At 48.0% G+C, this 12,748-nt stretch overlaps 1 protein-coding gene across 2 annotated transcripts in view; it reads left to right on the top strand.

Moving 5' to 3' along the window:
- The window catches only part of TTBK1 (tau tubulin kinase 1), a 320,320-nt gene that overhangs the window by 172,111 nt on the left and 135,461 nt on the right, over positions 1-12,748 (top strand). For both annotated transcript variants that reach the window (XM_029592821.1, XM_029592820.1), the window contains one exon: positions 9,853-10,007. In XM_029592821.1, coding sequence (XP_029448681.1) covers positions 9,853-10,007 — 155 coding nt within the window. The remainder of the gene's footprint in view (positions 1-9,852; positions 10,008-12,748) is intronic.

Below are 12,748 nucleotides of genomic sequence, written 5' to 3' on the forward strand. Positions count from 1 at the left end.
TTCACGTGCTCCAGCGTGCCGTGGACTGCAGGAACCGGCCCCGTCTCCGCTTTCAGCGGGAACGGCAACCATTTTGGATGCAGGGGACAACATGCAGCAGCCATCAGGAGATGCAGGGGAGGATTTCTTTGACATACCCCCGCCGATGCTTACCCCGGTTCCCTTGCCAGCTCTCCCGGCCCCCCCCCCCCCGCATTCTTGGCGGAGTTTATTGTGCTCATGCACAATGCTTACCTTCAGTGTCTGGAGAATCCTAGGGTTCCTGGGTTCTAGCCACCACCAACCAAGGCTCCCCGGCTATCGGAGACACCCATGGGGGCCCAGGGCACTTCAGAGGGAGGGGCACCAGGGCCGGACCAGGGGGCACCCAGGTACATATTGCCCTCCCCCTGGGGGAGGAGCGGTCCTTCTCCCGAATCTGGGGGGAGATCCACCGTCTTCATTTGGGGATGATCCGCTCCTCGCTGCGCAACTGGAAGGAGATGATCCGCAGGTCCTTCGCATCTTTCAAAAGGAGGAGCTAGAGGACTTAATACCTCATATCCTGCAGGAGCTGGACCTCGAGCCTCCCCTAGACCCCCCAGGAAGCCCTGCACCAGTCGTCGCCTCTTCTAGCAAGAAAGGGGATCCAGTTCTGGCTAGCCTGCGCCCCTTGTCCCGGGCTTTTCCCATCCATACCACCTTCCTACAGCTCCTGGCCAGGGAATGGGATACTCCTGAAGCCTCCCTAAGGGTCAGACAGGCGATGGAAAAACGTTATCCGCTCCCAGAGGACCTCCTGGAGCTCCTCAGGGTTCCAAAGGTGGATTCAGTGGTGTCTGCAGTTACCAAGCGGACAACAATACCGTTCACTGGTGGTACGGCCCTGCGTGACCTCCAGGATAGGAAGCTGAAAGTCTGCCTAAAGAGGGTTTTTGAGGTCTCAGCCCTGGGAGTTCGCGCTGAGGGCTGGACTCCGTTGGGTCCAACAACTTCTCATCTCCCAGGAACTACCGCCGGAGGACGCAGTCCAAGCGGACTGTCTGGAGGCCGTCATAGCTTACGGAGCGGATGCTCTGTATGATCTGCTCCAGGTCTTAGCAAGGTCCGAGGGTTCGGCAAGGCGTCTCCTCTGATTGGCAGATTCCTCTTCCAAATCCAGCCTGGGATCTCTTCCTTTCAAGGGCAAGTTTCTCTTTGGAGACGGCCTCGACCAGATCATTAAGTCTTTGGGGGAAATCACTGTCCATAGTCTTCCTGAGGACCGCCAGCAGTCTAACCGATCGTTCACTTCTTTCCGGAGTCGGCCCCTCGCTCAATGCCGCTATCGCGGTTCCTGGCAGACGGTGCCCAGGGCTCCTTCCACCAGAACACAGTTGTGGCCCCGTTCCTTTCGTGGACGCAGAACACCCAGAGAGGGGGCCCCGCAAGGGGGTTCCTCCAAATCCCCCCAATGATGCCAGACTCACCCACTCCTCGACCCCCCCCCCCCCCACTCCTCTTCTACGAGGAGTGGGTTCAAATCACCTCGGACCAGTGGGTCCTAGACATCCTAAGGAACGGCTACGCATTGGAGTTTGCTCGCACCCCAAGGAACAGATTCCTCTTCTTACCGTGCGGTCCGAGTCACAAGCGACAAGTGGTACAAAACTCTCGACAGGCTCCTGGATTTCGGGGCTATCTCGCCCGTCCCCTCCGGAGCGGTGGCTTCGGGCCATTATTCAATCTACTTCGTCGTACCCAAAAAGGACGGAGCCTTCCGCCCAATCTTGGATCTCAAGGAGGTCAACAAGTCTCTCCGAGTCCTTCGCTTCTGAATGGAGACCCTGCGCTCTGTGATCACGGCGGTACATCAGGGAGAGTTCCTCGCCTCTCTAGACCTGACAGAGGCCTATCTCCACATTCCCATCCGCAAGGCTCATCAGAGATTCCTGCGTTTCAAGATTCTCAACCAGCACTTTCAATCCCAGGCTCTCCCCTTCGGATTGGTGACCGTTCCGCAGATGTTCACGAAGATCATGATTGTGGTGGCAGCAGCTCTCCGGGAGGGAATCCTAGTCCATCCCTATCTGGACGATTGGCTCCTCCGGGCGAAGACCTTCTCCCAGGGGCAGCAGGCAGTCTCCCGGGTCGTTCAACTCCTTCAGTCACTCGGCTGGGTGGTGAACTTCGCCAAGAGCAGTCTCAGGCTTTCGCAGCACTTGGATTTCTTGGGCACACGCTTCGACACGGTTCAGGGCAAGGTTTTCTACGCCCAGACAAGGCGCAATCTCTCCAAGACCAGATCCATCGCTTCGCCGCACTTCCGGAGCCCACCTCTTGGGATTATCTGCAGATCCTGGGATCCATGGCCTCCACCATCGATCTAGTACCATGGGCATTCGCACATCTGCGTCCCTTACAAGCAGCACTACTCTCGCGCTGGAAACCGGTATTGCAGGACTACCAGCTAGTCCTCCCTCTCCCATCGACTGCCAGAACCAGCCTCCTTTGGTGGTTGGATCCTCTGCATCTCGCACAAGGCACCTCACTCAAAATACCGGATTGGGTGGTGATCACCACCGACGCCAGCCTGACGGGTTGGGGAGCAGTATGTCAACGGAGCTCCGCCCAGGGGCAGTGGACAAAGGTTCAAGCAGTCTGGCCAATCAATCGCCTGGAAACGAGGACTGTGCGTCTGGCGCTTATACATTTCCTGCCTCTCGTGAGAAATCGGGCAGTAAGGATCCTGTCGGACAACGAGACCACTGTAACTTCCATCAATCGCCAGGGCGGTACGAGGAGCCGACATGTGGCTCTCGAAGCAGCCCGCCTGATGGCGTGGGCAGAGCAGTTCCTCACACGCCTGGCAGCTTCCCACATCGCAGGCGTAGACAACATTCAGACGGACTACTTGAGCTGACAGACTCTGGATCCCGGGGAGTGGGCTCTCTCAGACGAGGCGATGCAGCTCCTCATTAGTCGCTGGGGGACACCCTGCCTGGACCTCATGGCGACACCTAGAAACACCAAGGCGCCATGATTCTTCAGTCGCAGGCGGGAGCACGGGGCGGAGGGTGTAGACGCATTGGTCCTCCCCTGGCCGGTTCATCTCCTCCTATACGTATTCCCGCCATGGCCTCTTTTGCATTTTGGTCAATATATCTTTCCTTTATTACAGATTGTTTGTTGTTAGAAATTGTCCCCCCCAAAGCAGCTGGACTGGCGAAACATGGGTCTGTGTTGGGGGATTCGCTGTACAGCACTGTGTTTTACTAAAAGGAGTAGCCGAGCTGAAAATAAACAAAACATATCTTTTGAACTTTGACCAAAAAGAATTTATTTGCGCTTTTGGTGTAATCACTTCAACTACAAAGAGTCATGAGTATGTTCCAAGTAGATCTTCAAGATCTTTGCAACTGTCGAAAAAAATGTTTTATGTTACTATGCTGGATTGTACTGAGTTAGCTAGTACTGACCTTTTTAGAGTTCTTAGGGCTTCCCTACTGCTTTTTGTATGTGTTCTTGCTTTATGTTTCTATGTGAGTTGAGTTGCTGGCTGCTTACAGTTCTCTTTTACCTTATTAATAAAAGCAGTGCTGTTCTACTGCTCTTGCAAAGGAGAAACACTCCCTGGCTTTATTTTTTCTTTAAAAAGCATTCTCTTATCTAACCAAAGTCCATTGTACCACTCATTTCTAGCAAAATAGGTTATGGGTCCAGGAAATGCAAAAGAAGATAGACTGTACTGTGGCCTACAGTGGCATTAATTGGACTTTGGTATGGTGGTATGCATTGATGGTGGCTGTTTATTTGGAGGTTGCGGAACCAAGTGAGAGAGATTTCCAAACAAGGGGAAAAACCAGAAGCATGGCATACAATGGAGGCAGTGCATGCAAATCTTTCTCATGTATATTCATTGTAGATATCCTGAAAACCAGGCTTGTTTGTGGCTGTTGAGAACAGGAGTTGGCCACCCCTGCATTAGCTGAACAACTTCAAATCCTAGGAGATCCAATTGAGGCAGAAGTTGCATCAGTAGCAATTCAAGGACCCTCTCGAACAGAATGTGTGCAATATGTCTGAGCTGATTTCAGAAAAAGTCTGTCAGGAAGTTCTGTAGGAAGAACAATCCAGAAAAAGGAAACTCGATATCAAGTACAAGTTCAATCTTGTCAAGATCATCAGAAGGTGCAGATTCCACAGCAATACTGGGGGAATCAGCTTTACGAAAAGCAAAGCGTTCAAAAGTGAATTCTAGTACCCCTTCTGTGGTAAAAATGTTACTGAACAATATGCCAAAAAAGATATTCAATCAACCATGTTGAGTTCTAGAATACGCTGCACATCAGTTATATATGGTACAGTATATGCACCTGTGCCTACAAAATCTAGCAGAAGACCTTCCTTCAGGTTTGAAGTCCCATTTCAACCCACTTGTTCGTGAATCTGAGGAATGTGGTAAACATCTTATTAGATCAACTTATGATGCACATAATACTACATGCTGGATGGCCATGATAGCAGCAGGAGCCAGGAGACTAGTTTGGCCTCAAGTTTTCAGGGCTTTGTGAGGATGTGCTGGTGCCCCAGACACTGGTGATAACCTTTTTGGAGAAAAAGTGAAGGTAGATTATTGTGCTGTTTACATCTAGAAAGACCCAGCCTCAGTACTATAGGAGGCAGTATTGTTACTCAAGAAGAAGACACCAGACTTATCCTTTTCAATGTCCCCATCTACTGCAGCAACAGAGGCTGCGTGCTAGAGAAAGCACAGCCCAACCAAATCAAACCCAAACCTTTTTTTTTTTAACTGTATTTCATTACAGGATCCCCTGTTATGTTTGGAAAGCCTTTCAGTTGGAGGAAGGCTCCAGCATTTTATTTCTGTGTCGTCTTTAATAACAGCGGACCATTGGGTATTAAAGGTCATACAGCACGGGTATCATTTCATTAAAAAATGTACTCCCCTAGACAGTAGTCCTAAAAAGTACTCACCAGGGTGAGAATTGTGTGGTTTAAAATAAGAACCCGCTCCACGTATTGTACGGATCAGGGTAAGGACGCGCTGCATGCAGTGCACCTGGCTCGGCGTAAGGAATCATTTGTATTACATCATCACTGTTTATAGACCTGCTTCATGTATCACACCTGTAGTGTAAGGACTTGTATATTTAATTATGAATGTCATGTTGTAATCTGCATTGAACTTATGCATGGATACTGCGGAATAGAAGAAATAACACGGCTCAATATAAGAAACTATTTTCTGGGCTGCATCACCAAGGATCTGCTTTACACATATTTCATTGCTCGTGTAAGAAATTGTTCTTTGCACTTCCAGCACAGTTACCTGGGTAAATACTGGTTTGCCCACACTTACCCTGGAATTCAGTCTGTAGGGGATTCACGGCCTGTGGGCTTTTACCTGGGGGGGGGGGGGGGGCTGTTTTGGATGAGATTAGGAAGTAGTACATAAACATTCATTTCTATTTGATTTCATGCTTAAAGTCTGAAAACCTCAAAGCATGCTACAATAAAAACATTTATATAACAAAAAACAAACTCACTTAACAGATCCATCCTCCCCAAATCACCATACTCAGGAATACCTACAACACAAAATTCTGCCAAATAATTGCAATTCAACCATAGTCAATCAAATTTAAACAACCTCATCCCACATCATCAATCCACCATCTCCCACCCTTAACTGGCCTACCCCCAACCAAACCAATCATAGCCCTATTGATTACCCAGTCTTCCCTCCCCTTAATGTAACTGCAACTTTCCTAGCGTGTAGCCAGATGGACTCAGGACCAATGGGTATAGTGTACTCCTGATAGCAGATGGGAGATGGAGTCAGATTTCAAAGCTGACATCAGTCTACATATACCCATGCAGGAAGCTCAGCTCTTCAGTATTTCTCCATCTCCTAAGCAGATAGGGACACTACACATGCTAGAATAGTGTTAGCAATTTTAAACCAAAGAAGAAAGAAAACTTACCTCTAGAAGACGAGCCCCGCTCTCCTGCGGTGATACCTAAGGGTCCCTCCCCCAGTCGAGAATTCCTGAAGTGATTTCCGAGATCCCTCAGAGCCAAGCCCCTCAGTCTGGTAGCTGGCTCCCGGCGTGGACTCTGAGAGGCAGCGGATGCAGAATTGTGTGGCGGTGAAGGTAACTCCCTCTCCCCCCGCAGCCGGAGACCGCCCGGCATGAGACTGAGAAACGCTGAGACCAGGTAAGGTAGAAACCTCTCTTAAAGTCTCCGGTCTCCGAGGCTCGATTAGCTGCACAGATTGTCCTTTCTGGCATCTGTTAAATCGGGTTGAGCAGCCCCTTCTGGGCTAGACCCTGGTCCGGTGTGAGGGTCCACACACGTGGAGACCCTCCGGGGGGGGGGGGGTCGCCATCTTGTCTGCGTGGTCGTCTGCGCCATTTCCTCCCCTTGACCGCCATATTGTCTGCTCAACTGAGCCATGCGCACAACTGACTTGTGCGCACAGCGGCGCTCACATCTGTGCACTGCGCACAGCGACACGCATAACGGTGCCGGACACATAACGGCCCACATAAACGGCCCAAGCTCACAAATATTACCATGCGCACAGCGGCGCGCACATCTCAGCTAGGTGATAACTCTGGTGCCCACGCACCAACAAAATACTGGTCACTATTCCATCTATTTTATCGTTCCCAAGAAGGAAGGAACGTTCTGGCCCATCCTGGACCTCAAGACCGTCAATCGTTATCTGAGGGTACCACATGTCTGCATGGAAACCCTATGGTCAGTCATAAGGGCAGTACAGCCAGGAGAATTCCTGACCTCACTGGATCTATCCAAAGCCTATCGCACATCCCGGTCCATCACCGACCATCAGCACTTCCTATGCTTTGCGATACTGGACCATCATTACCAGTTCCAGGTGCTACCCTTCAGACTAGCTACCGCCCCTCGGACCTTCACCAAAATCATGATGGTAGTAGTGGCAACACTGAGGAAAGAAGGAATCCTCATACATCCTTTCCTGGATGATTGGCTAATCAGGGCAAAATCTCCAGAGGAAATGGAGAGGCAAGATGGCGGCATAGACGGAGGACATAGTCGCTGGTCTCTCCTAAACTGTTCGGGACTTGAATTTCTTTTGTGAGATAAAATCTCCAGAGGAAAGTCACCAGGCAACCACCAGTATCAAGAATCTGCTGCAGAATCTCTGGTGGGTCGTCAACACAGCCAAGAGCTGCCTACAGCCCTCATAATCGCTAGAGTACCCGGGAGTTCGGTTCAACACCAAGCAAGACAAGGTTGTCTTTCCCCCTCCAAGGAGAAGGAAACTGATGGGTCAGCTGCGAAAACTGTTGAACCTTGCTCGCCCCAAGGTATGGGACTACCTCCAATTCCTCGGTCTCATGACATCAATCCTGGAAGTCGTTCCATGGGCAAGGGCCCACATGCGCCCACTACAATGTTCCCTACTGTCACAATGGAACCCGACGTCCCAGAACTACTTCATTCACCTCCAGCTACCAGCAGAGGTTTGGACCCAGCTCCATTGGTGGCATCAGGAAGACCATCTGAGCAAGGGAGTAAAACTAGCCCCACTGAACTGGATCTTGCTCACCACGCATGCGAGCCTGCGAGAGTGGGGAGCCTACTGTCAGGAACTGACGGCCCAGGGACAATGGGACAAGGAAGAGGCAGGATGGAACTTAAATCGACTGAAAGCCCAAGCAGTCAGACTAGCCTGTCTACGATTCGGCAACAGACTCCGGGGCGAGTCTGTCAGAGTAATGTCGGACAACGCCACAACAGTTGCCTACATCAACCGCCAGGGAGGAACCAGAAGCCAACAGGTGTCCCTGGAGATAGACCCCCTTATGACGAGGGTGGAAACAAACCTGCAAGGGATCTCAGCCTCTCACATCGCGGGAAAAGACAACGTCTCTGCGGACTACCTCAGCAGAGAGAGCCTAGACCCAGGGGAATGGATGCTGTCGACCACAGCCTTCCAGTTGATAGTAAACCACTGGGGAACCCCAGCCATGGATCTACTGGCAACCCGGACTAACGCCCAAGTTCCCAAGTTCTTCAGCCGCAGACGAGAACCGCAATCCCGGGGAATCGATGCCCTCATCCAGACCTGGCCACAGGAAGACCTGCTGTATGCTTTTCCCCCATGGCCACTACTGGGTAGGATCATCCGCAAGATAGAACACCACAGGGGACTAGTACTTCTAGTGGCCACGGACTGGCCAAGAAGGCCATGGTACGCAGACACGCGAAGACTTCTTGCGGGGAACCCTCTGTGCCTACCTCCACACAGGGACCTTCTCCGGCAAGGACCGATCCTCCACGAAGACCCGACTCTATTCTCTCTTATGGTCTGGTCCTTGAGAGGACTCGCCTGAAGAAAAGCAGATACTCTAAGGCAGTGATTGGCATCTTGCTTTGAGCACGCAAGTTCTCCACATCACTAGCTTACATATGAATATGGAGAGTATTCGAAGCCTGGTGTGAGGACCGCGAGATCCTTCCGTGGACAGTCAAAATTCCCATGATCCTGGAATTTCTGCAGGACAGCTTGAAGAAAGGGTTGTCCCTCAACTCCCTTAAGGTCCAGGTGGCTGCGCTGGCCTACTTCAGAGCCAAAGTGGACGGCATCAGTCTGTCAACCCATCCAGATGTTTCCCGCTTCCTGAGTGGGGTCAAACAAATCCGACCACCATTAAAGTGGCCAGTGCCCCTATGGAATCTCAATCTAGTGCTAGACTTCCTAGCGGGATCTTCCTTCAGACCAACATGCGTCCTTTCACTACTGCTCCTGACCTTGAAGACTGTATTCCTAGTGGCAATATGTTCAGCCCAATACGGTAACTACAACAGGGGTACTCTACCTGTCCTTAACCCAAAACTATCTATCAACACATAAGGACATACATATGTTTATTCTCACAAATATCTCATATCCTCTTGTACTAATTATTTTTTCATTTTTTTATATAATTAGTTATATTTATGGAATTACTTAATCCTATTTCTTAATACATCATAATCAATTCTCAAAATAGCATAAATTAATTTAAACAATATTCCAAAAAAAGACACACTTCTGAGGCAGGAACCACCAACAGCACCTGTGAGAAGACCTCCGTGATCTCTGTGGCTGATAATATTATGAAAGCACTTAAAAATCAAAGCAGGTACCTTAAACTGGATACCTTGCTCCCTGTGGAGCCAACGCAATCTACAAAGAATAGTCATGAAATGGTGCAAATGCTTTTTACCCACTATTAGTTGAGCAGTTGTAATTGTTTCGGCTTCGCAGCTGGGAGACCTTGATATTAAGTGTTTACATTAGTGGATCTTCCCAAGCATGAACCAATAGATCTTTCCTTTCTAAGATCGCCTGTATAAAGACCCTCCAAAAAACCTGAGACAACTGAGCATCCATTAAAAGCTCTGAATGCAACTGCACGTTGCTTTTTCAAATGTAAGCTAGATTTAGCCTGCACACAAGGCAGGAGCAAAATCCAAGGATGACAGGCTTTGCACTTGGGTGACTATTTCTGAAAATTGCCTGGCCATCTCTCAGCATACATACCTGCACTTTGATTGCCCATAGTATGTCAGATTCCTTGATGGGGTCCTGATTGGGATGTTATCCAGCTCATGTATGCTTAGTACCTTTGTGATGGATTAGAAACATTAACTGAAAACTGTTTTCTGGACACATTGCATCATCCATGATGCAGAAAATTCCTTTTCCCTCTTCTGTCCCAGCCGTCTAGAACTAGCATTATAATCATTTTCAATAAATACATTTTTGCTGAGAGAGTGTTGTGTAACTGTTAGATCTGAGGTTGACAATGCTGTATGTATTCTTTGTTGTAGATGATCATGTCTGTATTTGAGAACAGCATGAAGGAGCGAGGGATTACAGAGAATGAGGCCTTCGATTGGGAGAAAGGTGGAACTGATATTTTATTGTCCACTAGTACCTCAACTCCCCCACAGCAGAACACAAGACAGACAGCAGCTATGTTTGGGTAAGCGTAAGACATATTTTCACAGTAATTTTGCTCCACAGTCCAAGGATCTCACTAGATAGGCCAAGGAATTGTACAGGGTCAGTGATTGCTCCCTTGGCTTGCATCATGGTAGGTAGAGAGCTAGTGATCCTAGCCTGCAGCTTTAATTAACATACCAAATCCGTGTTCTCCAAAAATAATTGTTCTTAAGTCACATGTAACCTGCTGATTGCCAGGGCTGACGAACTGCTTCCAAGTGTTTTTGAAAGTTCTCAAAGTACATCCATTATAAGGTGCTGTTACAAGCAACTGCTTCGGTGGCTTTTTGATATCTGCTTGAGAAATAGCTTCCTTAGACTGCCATTCTCTTCAGTTCCTCATATTCAGAAGATTTTAGTTTTCCTGACTTGCTTCTCCCTAACAGCTTAATCACACTCTTCTCAGCGAAGAGAATACCCTTGAGTTTAGAGAAATGCAAGTAAAGTCCTGTTCTCGGCAACAGCAGTTTCCTCAAGATTTGCCGTTTTGTGGATGATGCCTAACTCTGCAACAGGGTAGACATCCGGGATGGTGTGGAAAACATGAGAAGGGATCTAGCAAAGCTTGAGGAATGGTCTAGAGTCTGGCAACTAAGATTTAATGCTAAAAGATGTAGCTACAAAAAATTGAAAATCCAAGAATGGCTGAAAACGAATAAATATCAAAATACAATAAATCCAGCACAAGGAAAAGGAAAATGTTTGTTGAAGCTCTAGCGAAACTCATATAGTACCACTAGGGGCTAATGGCTTATATGTACAGCTCTAGAAGGTGCTAGGGCTTTTTAATCATTGGTAACCCAGAGCGATGATTCTTTCATAAAAGCTATCAATTGCTTAGGAGAAAAGAGTCCACTTAGGACATTATATGTAACGTTACCACGATCTGGTCATGCCGGGTTTTGTGCATAGAATATCTTATGCTGTCCGTATAAGGTCAACATTGTAGTGTTTTGGTCTGTCATTGACCGCTCATCTTGTTTGAAGTCTTAGTCTTACCGACGCATTGACCATTCTGCATCATACCAAGTTTTCACCAGTCAAAATCAACGGAACCCAGCACATCTTGTTTCCCTGAAGAAGGATCGTCTTCCGAAACATTGCAGTGTTGACCTTATACGGACAGCATAAGATATTCTATGCACAAAGCCCGGCATGACCAGATCGTGGTAACGTAACATATAATCTCCTAAGTGGACTCTTTTCTCCTAAGCAATTGATAGCTTTTATGAAAGAATCATCTCTCTGGGTTACCAATGATTAAAAAGCCCTAGCGCCTTCTAGAGCTGTACATACAAGCCATTGCCCCTAGTGGCACTATGAGGTTTCTCCAGAGCTTCAACAAAAAATGTAGCTATGCATTTGGGCTGCAAAATCCCAGGGGTGAAATTCTGTGCACAAAACAAAAGCAAGGTTTGGGGATCATCATAAATGATGAGCTTAAGATGGCCAAATAGGTAGATAAGATGATGGCAAAATACAGAAAGATGCTTGAGTGAAAGGGAGAAGAATGATCAGCAGAAAAAGGGAGGTGATATTGTCCCTGTTAAGTCTCTGGTGAGACCTTATTTGGAATACTGTGTACAATTCTGGAGGCCACACCTTCAAAAGGATATAAAAAGATAAAGTCTGTCCAGAGGGAGGCTACTACAATGGTCAGTGGCCTTTGTTCTGAAGTGTATGGGGACAGACATAAAGATCTAAACATATACCATAGAGGAAGGGGTGAGATGGGGAGATGTGATAGACATTTAAACACCTTTAAGGAATAAATATACAAGAGGCAGGCCTCTTGGAAAGAAAACAAGGCTCTAGAAAGAGGGTTTGTCATATGAGGGTGAAAGATTACTCAGAAACAATTTAAGGAAGTATTTCTTGATGGAAAGGGATGCATGAAACAGCCTCCCACTAGAGGTAGTGGAGACAGGGACACTTATCAGAATTCAAGAAAGCATAGGATAAAGAGAGGATCTCTGAGGGAGAGGAAGGGATATAAAGCTGAGCAGGAGGTGAAGATGGACAGACTGGATGGGATGTAAGATCTTTCTCCTCACCTCTTGATCTGTGCTTCTCTGAGAGGAAGGGATATAAAGCTGAGCAGGAGGTGAAGATGGACAGACTGGATGGGATGTAAGATCTTTATCTCTCCTCACCTCATGATCTGTGTTTCTCTGAGGGAGAGGAAGGAATATAAGTTAAGCCTATCCCATTCCACTCATTGAGAAGGCACCATGCAAACCTTCCCTATCCCTATCATATACCATCGCCACCTTCTTCACACGAAGGCTTCTCAACAGCCCCCGAGACATACAACCAGATCCCTCATCCCAATCATAACTTCCCCCCTCACGCAGTTGCTAGGACTCGCGATGTTCTCTCTAACTCTGTTCAACGCACAGTCATTGACAAAGAAAACTCACGTCCTTAATGACTACCTCTTGGACTCAAAGCCAGACATCTGTGCCATTACGGAAACCTGGCTTAAAAGCTCGGACATAGCCCTAATAAATCAATTACCAATACACCTTTATGACATTTCTCAATTCCCAGACAAAAAAAACGAGGAGGTGGTCTTCTCCTAGCCACCAAAAAAGAATTCAAACTCAATCCACAACCAGTCAAGACCCCCACCTCCACCAAACTCGAACTTGGTCTTTTTAAATCTAAGCTTCTACAAATTCTACTAGTATATGCTCCACCAGGACTGCTAGTCTCCGATGC

Source organism: Rhinatrema bivittatum, chromosome 3 (assembly GCF_901001135.1).
Source record: "Rhinatrema bivittatum chromosome 3, aRhiBiv1.1, whole genome shotgun sequence".
Classification (NCBI taxonomy): domain Eukaryota; kingdom Metazoa; phylum Chordata; class Amphibia; order Gymnophiona; family Rhinatrematidae; genus Rhinatrema; species Rhinatrema bivittatum.